The sequence below is a fragment of the Crocodylus siamensis genome, chromosome 1 (genome assembly GCF_052110815.1).
Source record: "Crocodylus siamensis isolate JL-2025a chromosome 1, ASM5211081v1, whole genome shotgun sequence".
NCBI lineage: Eukaryota > Metazoa > Chordata > Crocodylia > Crocodylidae > Crocodylus > Crocodylus siamensis.
Window position 1 is genome coordinate 365849406 of NC_143395.1, and position 17479 is coordinate 365866884.

General features: G+C 44.2%; 2 protein-coding genes and 1 long non-coding RNA gene across 7 annotated transcripts in view; 2 read left to right on the plus strand and 1 right to left on the minus strand.

Moving 5' to 3' along the window:
• The window catches only part of LOC149875002 (succinate--CoA ligase [ADP-forming] subunit beta, mitochondrial), a 55752-nt gene extending 41023 nt beyond the window's left edge, over positions 1-14729 (minus strand). The window contains exon 1 of one of the 4 annotated variants that reach the window (XM_090025833.1): positions 14597-14729. In XM_090025833.1, coding sequence (XP_089881959.1) covers positions 14597-14701 — 105 coding nt within the window. In that variant the 5' untranslated portion in view covers positions 14702-14729. Of the gene's footprint in view, positions 1-14340; positions 14475-14596 lie in introns of those variants that run through there. The other 3 variants (XM_090025855.1, XM_090025882.1, XM_090025826.1) reach the window with 3 other exon arrangements.
• LOC149875003 (uncharacterized) lies at positions 20-9659 on the plus strand. Its single transcript, XR_016438921.1, has 3 exons — positions 20-151; positions 810-842; positions 7954-9659. It is a non-coding gene; the product is annotated as an uncharacterized LOC149875003 (long non-coding RNA).
• NUDT15 (nudix hydrolase 15) lies at positions 14459-16519 on the plus strand. 2 transcript variants are annotated; one of them, XM_090025909.1, is made up of 3 exons: positions 14459-14625; positions 14744-14934; positions 15265-16519. In XM_090025909.1, exons 1-3 carry the CDS (start codon positions 14459-14461, stop codon positions 15546-15548), a joined length of 642 nt encoding a protein of 213 aa, XP_089882035.1. In that variant the 3' UTR covers positions 15549-16519. The 2 variants fall into 2 exon arrangements, with proteins under 2 accessions (XP_089882035.1, XP_089882046.1); XM_090025920.1 differs by having other exon boundaries at positions 15400-16504.
• Positions 16520-17479: the final 960 nt, after the last annotated feature.

Here is a 17479-nt window from a genome sequence, read left to right on the forward strand (position 1 = left end):
CCCTACTGAGGAGAAGGGGCCTGTGGGGACCCGCCCCAGGAGAGTGTTGCTGTGCCCCAGAGGCTGGGGTGGTGCCTGGAGGTCCTCGGGGACTTCAGTGGGCGGTGAATTAAACTCTTCACTGCTGCCCAAAGTTCTTTGGGTAAATCAGGTATCTTTTATTAGACCAACTCAAATAGTTGGAAAAATTCTTCTTAGCAAGCTTTCGGGTACAAATACTCTTTGTCAGGCTGAGAAAGTACCCCAACAGCATACCAACTGTCTACCTATGTCCTTAGACCAACATGGCTAAAACCTATACCCCTGTGGCAAGAGTTGGCATTCTAGCTGCAGCTCTTTGCACTGCCCATCTGGAGGGGTCACGCTGGGCTACAGCAGCCTTTTATACTGCTCAGCCAAGAGAGTCCTGCTATGCTGAAGCAGCCCTTTGCTCTGCCTGGCTGGAGAAGCAGGGTGTAGGGACACCCAGGACAGGTAAAACCCTTCCACACACTCCTCTAGGAACACAGAGAAGTTTTTCCCAGGGTACAAAACTCATTATGCTCCTGCCTGCTTTAGGCAGATAACCCTGACATAGGCAGAAGCATGGGGCATCACCTGGGTTCAGAACCATTGTGGCAAGCAGAGGCAGCATTCCAGTGGTTCTCAGCTGGAGATCCTGCCAAATTCAAGAAAGTTGTGGAGGGGTTCTAATCTCAAGCTTTCAGTATTTGGATGTATTATTGCCTCTTTTTGTCAACTTTGGGAAATGGCATATTTGGAAGAAATTCAGAAGATTCTCAATCTTCTCTTTCCTTTTGCTTTCTCAGAAGTACATCATGATTAACAGTGCTACCACCCAGGTAAGAGTGTAAACCCATGATGGAATAGAATTGTATATATAACTAAACCCCAAAAGGTCATTCTGGTACCACTGAATTCAGCCTTCCTCTTCTTCCTTGACAGACATACAGAACAGTCATGTTGCATTTGTGGAAAAGCAATACACAACTGATGGGAAATGAGACCAGATAATTATTTCAATTACACAGCAAGTCCAAGTGACTTCAATTAATTTAATTCTTATACATACATATAACAAAGATCAGTACCAAGTCCAGGTTGTATCATGAGTAATGTTCAATATATCTGGTTCTAGGAAAGAAAATCAGGATTTTTCTAGGATAAGAATCTAATCTTCCCAAAAAATAGGGAATGTAGAATCTAACCTTTTACCCTCTTGCTTTAAAAAGAGCTGACTGTAGTTGCAGAAGGCAAAAAGAGGTAAAATCTTTTCCATAGGGACAAAAGTCCCAGTCTAAAATCTGGACATACAACACAAAGTTTTGCAAGCCGTTATGTTGGCTATATAGTCATGCTGGCAAAAACACACAGCTGGCTATGTAGTTATGCTAACAGAAGGTGGCTAGTTCCAAGAGATAAGAAAGGTGATATAGCTATACCAGCAGAAACTGCCTTTTGCCACCATGTGCTTCATCCCTATTACAGGGATCTGCTGACAGCTCTGCCACCATAGTTAGGGTGGCAACTGCCCCCTAATTTAGACAAACTCCAACTATGAGGCTACAGTAAAAACTAGAAATCCTGTGAACAAAAGTGATGGTGTAGAAGTGCCTGGTCTGCCCAGTCACTCTGCTTGAGAAAGTGTGAATGATCATGAATCTCTCACAGGAACTCTAAGCCTAAGGAAAACATCAACTCACACCTCTGGAGCCCAGCAAGATGCTTTAATTATTCTCCTTCACTTTGCAACACCAGTACTACAGAGTTTTAAACCGCAGTGAAGATTTAAAAATCTGTAGAAGCCAGGGGTGGAAGCCTGAGTACTCAGATTTCCTGGGGATGAAGTATTAAAAGCATACTTTTAAAGAACAATCACTGCTTATATTCTCCTTTGAACAGTCTTCATTATTGAGCACCCAGAAATGACTGGCAAAATCTGCAGAGTTTCCAAAGGGTGGGCCTTTGCCTGTCTTTGAATGTGTGATGATGTGGGCATCTATGTACAACTTACAAATTCTGGTTGATGTTAAGAAATAGTTATGAAACTACTGTATTACAAAATGCCTCTGTGTAGATCCACCATATATTGTCAGCATAATGCCCCATCCTTCCCAGATCAGAAACAGTATCAGTCATTAAACCTCATTAGGCATTCAAGGTAAAAACAACTCCAAATAATGCATATGCTAAGGAGATTGTCTGAGCAAGGAAACCAGTCTGACAAGGTCCTCATCAGAATGCTGGGATTTTGCAGAGTGGAAAATTTTCAGGAAAACAATGGGATAAAGGTGACAAACCAGGTTTAAGTGAGACTCAGAAGAACAAAGAGAAGAAATTTTATGAAAGCTGTTAACAGGAGAAAGAGAAAAGAAGAGGGGGTGTGGTTTCAGAGTGGGGAGACAAAGCATTGGCATGGTTCTGTGGACACAGGTTTAGCTGCTAGATCAGCCAAGCTCAGAGAAAATTCATTTTGTGCAGAGGAGGAAAAAGATCCTTGATACAAAGATCCTTGATATGAAGGGTGTTAAGCAGCCAAAGGATCATCATGAAAGTTCCCCAAATGCTCCAACATAAGGAAATCAAAGCACGGAAATAATCAACACTTGCTAGTTATCTTTATATTAATAAGTGTTCAACCTGCTTCTAAGGTATAGCTGCATGCAGCAGGATTCCCATTGACAAGTTTATCAGAACCAGAAGCGCAGACAGAAACTACATTTGTAGCACAGTCACCCCCTTGAAAGCGCTCTAGTCATCCCCAAACAGAATTGTGGGGCTGCAGAGTGCTCCAATCACGCAACAAATTAACCCTCATTATATGAGGGTTCTAATGAAAGCACTCCAAAGCAGAGAGCCTTCATTAACTTCTGTCTGTTCCAATGACTGGGCTGAAGCAGTCAAGTCACATCTCTAGTGCTGTCTCAGGATGGGACAGGAAGAAGGCAGGGAAGGGTGATCCATTCTGTGGTTTGCCCATCTTGGGTAGGGGCAGGGCAAAGGTGGATTGGAGCCCCCCCTCCTCTCCCACTCCCTGAGGTGAGAGGCTTCAATTCACCCCACAACTGTCCAGGACAGCTGTGCAAACCCCAGAACAGACTTCCCTCCCTTGCCTTCTTTCCCTCCCATCCTAAGAGAGCACCAGGAAGGGACGAGGGGACGGGGCTAGGGGAGGAGGCTGCAAACAGATAGCCTCTCTCTCTGGATCAGCCCCAAATTGAAGTTTGGTCCCCTACCCTCCCAACGCAACAGCTAATGTCTGGTGGGTCAAGGGGTCAGTCTAATGCATGACACTTTCTATAAAGCGCCATGAGCTAGACTGGGAGCTGCATTTCTATCTGTGCTTCTGGTGTCTACCTGGAATAGGTACTTAAGGGCCTACAGGCTGGAAGACATAAACTGGGCCTAAACTCTTCCTGGCTCCAGAAAACTAAAAGCACATGGCATTGAGTATATGGAATCCCTCACAGCAAGTGTGGTACATGTCCAGCAGGCAGAATTCAACATACCTCATATTGCATGTGACTTGCACAGTATCAGACAGTAAGTAATTGGCAAAGCTGGAAATAAAAAGCAGTTCTGTCTCCCACTCTGGTGTACCACATGACTACCAAACTTCATCCTCCCCTGTCCAAAACAAGGAAGTAACTGACAGTGAATGCATCTATACATGCTGTTAATGCATAACAATAAACTGTGGTGCATATCATACCAGAGTTTATTGTTCTTGGGAGCCAGGTTTGAATGTGCGCCAGGGACCGCAAGACATTGAGCCAGGTAGGAGCAGCTCTGGCCGTTAGGGGACCCAGGGGATCAGCCTGCCACCCCGGGACTGCTGTGACCTGGCTCAATGTGCTGCAGAGGGGCTGGCTGACGCATGAGGGTGCTCCAGTGTGGGGACAGCCAGCAGGCAGTCCCTGCACTGAAGAACCCTTAACCCTTGTGCCCGAGCCAGCCGGCTCAGCAGCTACATGTGTGTTGTTACATATGAAAAAGCTCTACAGCAGGATAGTACTTTTACTTATGCTGCACAGTCTTGTGTAGGTGAGCCCAGTCACTGTAAAAGATCTCTCTTTAACACAGTGTACATGAAGCAGTGCTATCAGTCAGTGTCTACAAACTTTCCATTTTGTGTGCAGTTCATATCCTCCAGAAATAATCATCAAGACAGATCATGTTTGTAGTCGAACGACATCTTGATGCAAAGCAGTTCTGAAAATGTAATAAGAGATGGAAATAAATGCAAAAAAAGAGGATTAGAAGAGGATTGGATTTTGTGACAAGCAGTGAAAGTTATAGAAGTCTTTTTTTTTTGACTGAACAAGGCCTTTTGCAAATTACCATATTAAAAGAAAGGTTTTTCAATACTCAGGTTTTTCAATATGATATAGACAGTCTAACAGCCTTAATAAATTATGGTGCAAAAGGATATGAAAAATGATTGCCTGCACCTCTTCATATAAAACAAGGATTGCAGGGATTATGTAGTACCTAAACTTGTAATAAAACTAAATGTGGAGCACAGGCAAAGGTAAAATAACTAGGTTAACTTTTGCAAAGTTTATTTTTTCTTCTTTGGAAACTCTTCTGGAAATCTAAACAATTCCTATGTGTAATTTTCTGTGTTTCTGCTGCTGTCAGTCAGTCTTTTTGTTTTTCTGATGCTCCCTGTAATCTGTGTATTGGTTTCTTCATCAACATACCAAACTACACTAAAAGAATAGATGATTTGCTATTTGCAAACAGCTTTAGATTCCTTCTCATTTAGGAATGACCACTGTTACCTCTAGACCCGATTCCCACCTTGAAATCCATGGATTTCCAAGCTTCTTACAAAGGACATCAATAACATCATCCCATTTACAAATGTGGAAATTTGAGACACAAAGGGAGAAACTGATTGCTCAAGGTCACCTGGCACCCCAGTGGCAGAATTTGGAATTTTACCTATATCACTTGAAGTCCCAGTAGGGCCCTTCTAGTAGGTGACACTACTTCTTCAGGTTAAATTCAGTTACCCAAAGTTCACCACCTCTTCTCCTCTAGTAAAATTTAAATATTGGATGCAGCCCCACATTTTGAAATTGGTCCTTATTACTAAAATGCACTGAGGCACACTCTCACATCTAAACCCCATCAGAGCTTTGGGGATGCTCAAATCTAAATTGCACAGTGCAGGCCCAACTCTTAATTGGTTATAATTCATGGTACATAAAATCTTGATCAGCTCTAGGAAACAGGTATAAAATCTTAACAAGGCACAGCAAAATTATAAAGCTGTGCCATATACACTTTATAAATAAATATACATTTAACACTGTGTTTTATGTTTCTTGGAAGAGGTGAAACAAAAACTGTTTCCGTTGTTTTCTCTTCATATTTCTTTATCACCACAAAAAACATAAGACGAGCCATACTGGGTCATACCAATTGTCCATCTAGCCCAAATGTACACATTTCATAAACTCTAATTATAGCAGGTAGCCCAAATAATATCACATGGTTTCAAAATTCCAAGTTAATTGTGAACTGAAAAGAAAGATACAAGGTTTGACAAGCAATTAATATTACTGCAGTATAACTGCACATGACCAAGAGCAAAGCAATTAAATAAAACTCAGGATTATTGGAAAAGTAAAAGAACAGCTGTGTTGTTAAATGTTTTTAATCATTACTGTATGTGATGTCTCCCATGTACATGAGGAAAAAGAAAATAGGGGAATTGGGGATAAAAGGGCAATAACTACCAGCAAAGAGCAATGAATCTGAGCTGAACAAACTGTATGGCAAGCTAGCAAGTAGGAAATAACCACTCCTGCCACTCAGTGTGTGATGATTTATACAAGTCATCATAAAAACCATTTTTTTGCAAAGATACCTTGCAAGGGTTTAAGAACTCTCAAAGTGACTGTTCTGCCCCAGTAGGAATTTATCCATAAGTAAAGAACTTTTTTTTTCTCTAAAATTTCTAAAGCACTCCTTCTGCACCACACCCAATCAGAAGGTACAATCACAGATTTGATGCAAGATTCTGAGTATGATGAAGATGTTGCACAAAAGCGGTTCGTTTCTCTGGAGGCCCGGAAAGATCACAGACACACAAACATCAGCCAGCACAAAAGGATGTATTTGTTTGCAAACAAGGTCAGAGTGGGGCATTGATGCCCAAATCAGCTTCTGACCAACTAATTGTGTTTGCAAGCAGAATTTATCTTCTCTCTCCTGAGCACGTGTGCAGACACCGGAACTCTTACAGCTACTTCCGTTTCATACAAGCATACATGTAGTTACATCATTACATACATCACATGTATAGTATAATTAGCTACTTAAGTATGCAGGGCGGAGAGGTAAATATGCATCAGCTCATTAAGCATGCCCAGAAACTACAACAGTTCGCCAAAAGTTCATACCCCAAGACCACAGTCAATTGAATTCCAGCTTCTGTAATCAGCATGAGAAAGGCTAAGGCGGGACGGGGGAGAAAGGAGCCTTGGGCAGTATTTCTTTCTTATCAGGTGCAAGATGCAAGCTGCGCATTTCTAACAAAGACAAACAGGGACAAGCTTTACATATTCATTAAGGTACATAGGATGATACCTCAGGGAAAAAACTGTCAGAATCACTAAAGCAAGTCCCCTGAGCAGGCCACTTTAAAATTTTCAGATACAATTTTACATGTCTGCTGCATATGTTTAAAACCATGTAGTACTACATGACTTAAAATCTATTTAGTACTACTTTGGCAAGTACTAAATGACTGCACAATAACAACTATGTGTAGATGTGCCCTATATTTATTATCTATGTATCTGTAGCAGTAGTATGGGCTCAGGTGCTGGTTGCTAGGGGCCACCCAGGGGAGCTAAGGGCCCACACCTGGTGAGTCAGCTGACCAGAAGAGGCAGGGCTGATTACTATAAGACCCAGGCTGGAGGGTGTGAGTGCTCTCTTTCTTTCTTTCTCTCCTTGCTGGTCAATAGGAAGAAGGAGTACTGTCTGAAGGTCAGAAGGAGAATAAGGCCTGAATGTACCTGCTGCTACTTACATGGGTGAGAGGTGGTGTGGTTTAGAGGATGTTTAGCCAGGAGGTTTAACTTTGTGTTAATGCCCAGGGGCTTGTGTTATTGTTTTGTTGCTCTCGTTACACCAGAGGACTGGGTGAGGCTATTGGGGGTTGGAGGAGGCCTCACAGGGGCTCTACAGTAGCGTGGGGACCCCAGTGCCAGATAAGGCACAACATTCAAGGGTCCACTGACCCCAACCCTGAGATTAGGAGCAGAGGATAGGGAGGGGGTCAGGTAAGGCTAAGGCTGCCTGAGCCCTAAGGCAAGAAGCCCCAAAAAGGGGACAAGCCAGAGAGCGCCAGTGAGGGCATGGAAAGGGAAATCGACCAAACAACTTCTGGTACATCTGCGAGGCTTGAGGCGTGGTACAGGGCTGGTTGGAGCCACGTAGAGCCCATAAGGCTGGGGTGCACTGAGTCACCCAAGATAGAACTAAGACTGGGATACATCAGGGCACTGTGTCAGAGAGGACTAAGGGCAGCCTCCCTTAAACTGTTAACATCAAAGACGTGGTGGGTGAGATGTGAGGATGCTTTTACTATCATATTGGCACAGTCGGGGGGTGCTAAGGGAGTTCATGGCCACCCCTAGGACCCTGCGCTATTACAGTATCAATGTGCGCCACAATAATTAGCATTATTTATGAGAGCTTAGTAACTGTAGGAATCACTTCTCCAACCCAATACCAACAGCATGAAACAAGGCAATCCTTCAAGGCCCTAAACAAGCACCTAATTCAAGAAAACTCTGGCACTGGCTCTACTACTGCACAATAACACTTCACAGTAATTTACAGCTGGCAGAGAAGCATATTTGATCCAATTTACACTGCAGCAAGAAGGGTTAATACAAGTAAATATAATGGTTTCTGTGTTTCTACTTGTAGCTGAAGCAAGTGCTACAGGATATATTGAAGGCCCATCTCCAGAAAACAGATACCAACATCAAAAGTTGATGGAGCTACATGCTACCCAACTCCAACAGCACTGCAATCTCAGCCAAGCAGCAATCAATTTCAAGCATCTTGCCCTCAAAGAAGAGAAGACAGATTAGAGGAAAGAAAAGGGGAGTAATTCCAGCCTGCATCCTATTCTCCTTAGGAAAGACTTGCAACTTGTACAGACAGATCTATGGCTCAAGAACTGGACTCTTAAGTCACCTCAAGACCTGTCAATGAACTGTGGTAGAGATCATCCTCAAATTGAGGAACTGCCAGATTTTTGTTATTTTTACTTAAGTTTGTCAAACCTTAAAGTTATTATATAAAGTCATTTCCACAGAAGTTTTACTTTGTACTAACCTATTTTAAAACAATGCTTTACTGTCTTCCTGCAGAATATGGGACAGAGGAAGAGAGGCTTGGAAGGGATCAAATCAGGGCCAGATTAACCCTTTAGTGGGGCCCTAGGCAAACAAACTTGTGGGCCAGTTGAGATTCCCCGCCCCTTTCACCCCAGCGCTACTACACACATGGAGTGGGGCTCAGACCTGCCACTAGGAACCAGCCAGCAGAGTGGAGGGGAAGGGAAGGGGGAAGTAAATTTGCACAACCACAGTGGAGGGAAGGACCAGGGCCCTAAGCATGTCCCTAGTTTGCCTATGCATTAATCTGGCCTTGGGTTACATTCTTAACTTCGACTGTGTTCCATTGAAAGATGGTTCAAATATTGAAAAACTCCTCAACCAATAATATACTGGGGAGAGGAATTTACTTGCCCCTATAAGCAGCTGGCAGGAGCTCTAAAACATGGGCTTTTCAGACACAATCCACAAAAACAATGAGTCTCCATCCCTTTAAAAGGAAATAGGGAAGATGGATACCAGTACACATGCAAATGTGGCATATTATTAAGCCTCTGTGTACTCTGTAGTAAACAGGGCCCAAATGCTGCCAACAAAGCCTTTTACTTTTTATAGCATCCTGTTGTTAGAAATATTATTAAAAATGCATTATCAATAAGTCTTGTTAAAGCAGCGCAGCTGTTAGCCCTCCCTGGTGAGAGAACTGGGAGAGCTACTGAGAGCTCTTTGTATTAAGGTATCACTCTCTCTTTGTTTTGCAAAGTTACTATCTCTTTGTTACAGTAAAGCATATACTCCTCAGCTTTTCTCATGCAGATAAGAGTAAATTGCAATTCTAGCCTTGAAGCAAGGAAAAAAAATTCAAACTCTTGTAACCTCAAATATTCTCTACCCATGCGCAATGAATTAATACATATAAGCCTATCCGCCCCGCATACTTAAGTAGTTAATTATAATACACATGCGACGCATGATTTGACGTATTCACATACATGTTTGTATGAATCGGAAATGAGTTGTAAAAGTTCCTCCTTCTGCACACGTGGTCAGGAGAGAGGGGATAAAGCCAGCTGGGCAGTTTCCCTCGGGGGCAGCAGAGTGTTTGATCTTTTGTCTCTCTCTCTGACCCTATTTGCAAATATATACCTTTTGTGTTGCTAATAGAGTGTGTCTGTGGCTGAAGGTTTTTTTCGCCTCCTGAGAAATGAACCGCGATTTTTACATCACTGTTACAGCAGACTATGAAGTCTTATAACAGTTTCAGATGAACTGGAAAAAGGGCGTTAAAAATTAAACATGAAAAAGAACAAACAATAGTCTCCCTTGTGTTATGTGTGGTTTGTTTGGTTTTTTTTTACCTTGAATTGACTGTATTTTGCCCATATTTCCCTTAAATGTGCTACATGTCAGACTCCATATTTTTATATATTTATTCTCTATTGTAAGGAAGTTGTTCAGGGAGATGCTGGAGTATTTAGTAAGTGAGTAAATACAAGTTTTGGGGACACTGGTATGAATGCATCTAAATATGTGTTAAAATGATAAAAGATAGTTAACTACCTTGGCTTGAGTATTTAGTTTTTAAAGCTGACAGCCAGGTGAGCTTCAATAGTGGGAGTCCACATATTTTCAGCAGTTACCCTTTTAGGATTTCTGCAGATTTTAGGAAGAAAGTATGACATTGGTTTAACATTCAGTTCACACTATTACATGCAATACAACCTCATTATAATGAATTCCTATAATACCTGCTGGGGTGTTATAACAGGGTTAGTCAACTTTGTGTTGTAATAATGAGAAAAATCAATTCTTGCTGTTGAGATCATTTAAAAGTAGGGGGTTGTTATAATGAGGTTTTAGTCTAAATTATACACAGCTTAAATTCTGAATCTCAATTCTCACTGGGATCAGTCCCATGGCAAATCTGCAATTACAGAATCCTAGAATACACAAAATTTTCATTGCCATAAAGATGTTTTTTGCTCATACAAAGTTGTCATTTCCCTAATTACTTTTTCTTTTACTGTTTTTCACATTTGTACTGTCTAAAGTAAATTAGCTGCTACCTAATTGCAATTTGGTAACAGCTACTTTACTTTAGACACTAAGTTAGTAAAGATTCACAGTAGGGCTTTTCTTATGAAATATATCAGTACACAATGATGCAAGACATTAGCACCGAGTTTCACAGGCTTTCCTATCTTCCCATTCAGCATAAGATTAATTTTTATTTTCCTATTCTTGACTGATTTTCATCTGTTCTCTTTATTCTGCTTCTTATTCAGGTATTTTGGTTTAAACAAATGTTAAGCTGATATGGACAAAACACAATGAAACAATGTCACAGAGCTCTGCACAAAAAACTGTAGAAAAAAATGAAGGTGAAAGAATAGATTCACTCAATAAAATAATGTTTATCAACATATATCATCCACAACCACAAAACTTTTTACCAAGCCAGTTGCTCATAAACTGAAAAGAAAATAAGGGTTTTAAAGATAAGGAAATAAGATTTAGTGCAGTAGGGGAGGTAGAATTCTACATACCTTTCTGCTAAAGCAGGGGCTGGCAAAGTTTGGCCCGTGGACCAGATGGGCAAATGCTCAGGTGGGCAAAATGGCAGATCTTGCTGGCAGCCAAACTCTATTTCTCAGCAGCCCCCGCGTGCATCACTGCGGCCGGTTTCCATGCAGATGCCAGCAGCAATGGGGCTATAACAGCGTAGAAGTAGGGTATCCACAGAGACCGACCCTAGCAGCACTGGCAGGGTGCACAGCTGGGTAGGAAGCTGCTCCAGGGCTGGGATCTTGTGGCAGTGACAGCATGGTCTGGAACTGGGGCAGAGCTGCAATCCACTGCCCACATGCTATAGGCAGGGGCTGCAAGGAAATGGAGTCCGGCTGCCAGCCAGATCTGCCATTTTGTCCACCCCCGTGTTAGGGGAAACCAAGAATTTTCTCTTGGTTGATATCTATATGGACCCTCTCGAAGACGAAAGTTCTTTTTTAAACACTGGCAAATATTGCCTACTTCACATAAGTTTAGGGCAGAGTCTGATGGAAGCAATCTAACGAAGGGCCCGAGTGTGTGTGGCTTATCTATTTATCTTCCACTCAATTCAATGTCACCTTCATAATTGTCCTCCTTGCAGGCTTGGAACTTGTAGTAGTCAGGACTCCCACAACCCCAAGGAGCAGAGAAATGTTAAGAGTCAATTCTGAAGGCCTCAACAATCTCCCTAAGGCCTCTGATGTGAGATGTGTCATAGCTGTGTCAGGGTTAACTGTGCAGTTTTGCTAATAGGCTATACCGTGGTTCTAAATCTTTTGGCTCTGCAGGCCAGAAGAGTGACATGGGGTCTGTCACAAAATCATTGAAGAATCATAGAAAGTTTGGGTTGGAAGGGACCTCAAGAGGTCATCTAGTAGTCTAACCCCCTGCTCTAAGCAGGACCAACCCCAACTAGATCATCCCAGCCAAAACTTTGTCTAGCTGGGTTTTGAAAACCTCCAAAGATGGAGCTTCCACCACCTCTCTGGGTAACGTGTTCTGGTGTTTTATTACCTTCTTAATGAGAAAATTCTTCCTAATATTTAACCTAAACTTCTCTTGCTGCAACTTGAGACCATTGCTCCTTGTCATAAGTCATGTGCCATAGCCCACTCACCATTTTTGTCACCCTTCACCAGACTCGATCCAACTTGTCCACATCCTTTCTGTACTGAGGGGGCCCAAAACTGGACACTGTATTCCAGATGTGGCCTCACCAGTGCTGAATAGAGGGGAATAATTACTTCCCTTGACACACCTACCATTGCAGCCCAGTACAGGATTCCCTTTCTTTATGCGAGTTCTGCATGTGTGAATTCACTCTTATGTGATGACCCTTTTTATGCCAAAAATTTGTTATATGCAAAGTAAATTCACACTTATGAGATCAATGTGGTGGAAGCCCAAAATCAGCTGTTTTGTGCAGTGCATTGTGGGAGTGACATGTACCAAATATAGTGTCCTGTGTGGTTTTATGCTCCTCGCTCATTGTCTGCGACATGTGTTACTGTAGTTGCCATCCCCATTATGACAGTGCCCTGTGCTTGTGTGTATTGCCTTCTGTTGGTGAGTACCAGAATTTTCTTGTAAAAGTGGTGGAAATGGGTCTGGGGGTCAGTACAGTGAAGGTCTTGAAACGTATCCCTATTTGTGACATTCTAAAGTGGGTTCCTTTTATGTGAATTCAAGTTATGCGCTGTTTTCTATGCTGTACATACATTCATGAAGCAAGAGAAACCTGTATGCCTGTAGCCTTCTTGGCAGCAAGGTCACACTGCTGGCTCATATTCAGCTTATTGTCCACTGTAACCCCCAGGTCCTTTTCTGCAGAGCTGCTCCCCAGCCAGTCACCCCCAGCCTGTACTGGTGTGATGCTTAAAGCGGTTCATTTCTCTGGAGGCCACCAAAGTCACAGACACACACTCATTAGATGGCACAAAAGGTGTATTTGCAAATAGGGTCAGAGCAGAGTCAAAAACTCAGATTACTCTGAACCCACCAAGGAATTTTGCAGGCTGTATTTATCTTTTTCCTCCTGGGCACGTGTGCAGAAACAGGAACTCTTACAGCTCACTTCCGTTTCATACAAGCATACATATGGTTACATCACTACATACATCGCATGTATATTATAATTAACTACTTAAGTATGCAGGGCAGAGAGGTAAATATGCATCAGCTAATTAAGCATGCTCAGAGAGTACTATAGGTCGCCAAGAGTTTAACCCCCCCCCACCTTTCAAGGACACAGTCAGTTGAATTCCAGCTTCTGTAATCTGCATGAGAAAGGCTAGGGAGAAGCTGGGGGAGAGTCTGCGATTTAGTATAAGAAAAGCTGTGGCAAGGCTGGGCAAGGAAAAAAGTCCTTGGCAGTGTTTCTTTCTTATCAGGTGCAAGATGCAAGCTGTGCATTTCTAACAATACTCCATTTCTAACAGGTGCATGGGATTGTTTGCTCCTAAGTGCAGGACTTTGCACTTGTCCTTGTTGAATCTCATGAGATTCCTTTTGGCCCAATCCTCCAATTTCTCTAGGTCACGCTGAATCTTAGCCCTTCCCTCCAGTGTATCTACTACTCCCCACAGCTTGGTGTTACCTGTCCATGGATTCAATTAGACTGTGTATGCCAGGACTGGGCTCCAGGGCCTTGTATCACCTCTGCCCACTGTGGGCAGAGGGGTTGGGCCCTGGAGCCCTGCGCCACATCCATTTGGCTGCAGATACCAGAATCAGGCCCCTGTCTTGTCCATTGTGCAAAGATCAGGATCTGGGGCCCCACACAGACCTGTGCATCTGAAGACATGGGTCTGGAGACTGACTCTGGCCCACAGGCCAGATGCTGAGCACTCCTGTGGTTATGCAGTGGTTTGTATGGGATGGTTTGGATAGGTGCAATCCAGCCATTGGACTAGATGACCTCTGGAGGTACTCTTTCAGCCCTGCTTCCCTCCCATTAGGTGAACTGCCCCTTCCGTCGTTACGCTGCTCTGAGAGCAGACCCACAGCTGTAGCATAAAATCTGAATTGGATGCAGAGCAGCTCAGATGCCAGTAACATCAGGGTGGCAGGAGGGGTCTTCAGATGAGTGACTGACTGCTTCATGATTGGGGCATGCAGCCGCCTCCTAGCAGAACAGCAAAGCTGTGCCCAGGCTCCTCTGACACTTGGCTGGCAGCAGAGGGTGCAGGCAAGCCAGAGGGCAGTGGCAGACCGGAGAGGGAGGGAAAGGAGCAGTAAATCCAAGGCATGACTGTAGGGGAAGGTTTGGATGGGGATGACCCTGCCTCAGGCAAAGGCTGGACAAGGTGAGCCCTCGAGGCCCCTGCGCGCCCCTCGCAGACCACCGCCTTGCACCACTGCTTATGCGGACGCCGCCCCCGCTCCCACTCCCACTCCCACACCCACACGAACGTCGATTAACCTTGAGTGGAGGGTCGTCTGCGCATGCGCAGCTCCACTGCGGAGCGGCCCCTGGTGGCCAAAATGAGGCGCAGGGACGTGGGGGAGGAGTCGCACTGAAGTCACGGCCTGACGGCCGCATGGACGGGACACGGGGAGACGAGCGGGTTCAGCTGCCGCGGCCTGGCGTGGGCGTGGGGGTGGTGATCACCAGCGCCGCGCACCCCAACTGCGTCCTGCTGGGCAAGCGCAAGGGGCCCATCGGCGGCGGCACCTACCAGCTGCCCGGAGGCCACTTGGAGTTCGGGTAGGCTGTATCTGCTTACCCCTCCCCTCGCGGTGGGCGGGGCCGGCAAGGGCTCCTCCCCCGGGGCTGGAGCCATTGAGTTCAAGCGTAACGGCTGCTTGTTCCTCTCCCCCGGCAGAGAAAGCTTTGGCGCGTGCGCGGAGCGGGAAGCGCTGGAGGAGGCGGCGCTGCCCTTGTGTAACGTGCGGTTCGCGTCGGCTGTTAACGCGGTGTGTGAGGCGGAGTGCTACCACTATGTCACCGTACTCATGAAGGGCGAGGTGGAGGTGGGGCACGAGCCGCGCAACTTGGAGCCCGACAAGAACGAGGGTGAGGGGCGGGGTCTGTGTGAAGGACGTCATAGGGACTGAGGGTGGAGGGGGGCAGACCCCCCCATTGTTGCCAGGTGCACGATAATGATCCTGTTTGTATGATCATTTCAGCCCTTACACCATAGTTTTGGAGGCAGCTCATCGATGCGGCATAGGCAAAACCCATGTTATTCTCAAGGGGTCTGGACTAACTCTGGGGTTTCCTTCATTACTTGACTCCTTGCCTCAAAATAAAGACGTTTTAATTTGACCCAGATCTCACTAACTCACTGGACACTTGCAATGAGCAATATAAAGTAAATAAGATTTATTTGCATATTTTTTTTAGTGTTCATTATAAATATGAGCTTCCAATATGAAAACTTCATATTTAAGACCTGGCAACACTGCTGTGCAGGGAGACGGTGGCCTCTGGGGGCGTTCCTTGCATGCCAGGCTTCTTCCTTTGCTGCCTTCTGCACAGGTTGGGAGTGGGTCCCATGGGACAAATTCCCTCGGGCTGAGCAGCTGTTCTGGGCCTTGCGCTGCTTGAGAGAGCAAGGGTACGACCCCTTCACGGAAGAGCTTCATCACCTCAGGGGATACACTGGAAGGCACCAGGAGATGGCCTAGGAACATCTGATAAAGACCTCACTTCAGAGAGACTGTCTGCGTACGTGATATCTACAGAGATGTATTGCACGGCCCTGATCTTCTCCATATTCTCCCGTTGCCAAAGCCAAAACGGTGCCAAACATAGGAATCCTAGAGAAGTGGACCTCTGGTGGTACCTTTGGTAGCTGGGTGGCTGCATGTTGCAAGTCATGGCAATGGCTGTATTTGCAAAATGGAATAGCCACCTGTGAGAATATGGGGGCTGCATTTATGTTCCTTTTTTTTTTTGCCAAGTTTCACTCCACCAAATAAAAGATTTCTATATACCTGGTTTTGGTCACATTGCCTAATCCTGTGATATAGTCAGTGAATCAAAAACTGAAGTGTTCAGCATATGTTGGGATCTCACCTTTTTGATGTTGTTCGTTGGCTCTAACATTGAATTTCCAAAGTAGCAGCTTATACAGCAGCCCATTCAGCTCTTCCCACCCAATGATGTACATTTATACATTTTCCCTATGTTCTGTTCCCCAACCTAGTTGAATTTGGGCAGATGCACTGTGTGGCCAAGAGAAGCCTTAGTTAACTGCCCCAGTGATTAGACTAAGTTTGCTAGCACCAATCCCATTGGGAGTTTTCTGTTCCTTGCAGGATTCTGACCCTCACAGCCTGTAAAGAGTGAAGTTAATTCTGAAGAGAAACCTGAAAACAATACTCAGTAATATTACTCCAGAGCCTCCATCTGCCTGTTGTTAAATGGTTTGGAGGAAACTTTTAGTGATTGTTTCTGGGCTTATACTTGTCAACACACTCTTAAGAGTTCAGTATTAAGCAGTGGTATCTGTGTTGCATGCAGTACTATATATCAAGTCCATATTCCTGTTGCCAACCCAAAGGCTTTTCTAGTCTTGCTATGTCTCTTTGGTTCCATCTCTTTTGCCACCATTACTTACAGTCTAGTCTATGCTACTACAGTGTTCCACCAGCAAAGTGAGCAACTCTATGCTCAGAGCACCTCTAGGGTAGCAGAATACCTTTCTGCTGGCAGGTTTCTGCTGGTAGGTGGTACAAGATATGTGTAGATACTTCTGTGCTTTCTGCAAGCCTTCACAGCCCCTGTAGGAGCTGTTGCTTTCAGCACAGGTGCTGCATGGGAGCTATGATGAGCTGCCAGAAGCACATGAAGTTATGTTCCTTGGAGTGTGGGCTGCTTTCAGTCAGCAAAACAAAGTCATATTAGATGAGCCCAGGAGCCTTAACTTTTTTCTCAAGTGTCCCTTCCATGCTCCCATCATCTATCAGACTGTTTTTGTTACTTGGAGGGCTCTGTCCCATTTCCTTCCAAAACTTTCCTCTTCAAGCAACTCCTTTCAGATTTTGTCCACACAGTTTTCCATGGAGAACTGTGGGCAAATGTTAGAATTGTAATCTCCGAAGAACCAGTAAACCCAGGGCAGCTGAAGGGACAGATATTTTAGTCAAGCTATTTTAAAAACCTTTGCTTTTGTGAACACTTATTCAATTTAGGACTAAAGAACTGTAAAACGGTAGTTGTATTTTTATCAGAAACATGAAAAGGTCCTGCTTCAGATCTTCGGTGTGCTAGATAATACAAATAAGCCTGTAGACTGCTAGAGTTAAGAACAAAGTGAATTTGGAACAAAGATATTTTAGGATCCCTTTATCCTTTGAAGAAACCTAGAAGGAAGTGGGTAGGGTTCAGTCTTTCTCCACTGGCAGTTCATTTAGTTGCATCTGTCATGTAAAGTCACAGTTTGAACATAGAAATGTCATGATATTAGAATGCTTACCTTCAGTTTTCCATTTCTGGCTCCTTTTTGCCTCCTCCTGTGCATGTCAGTAACTAATTGCTTTACATACTTTCCACAAATATAAGAAAATGATATAGAGTGGCCCTTTTTTTTGTTCATAAGCACATGTGTAAAGAA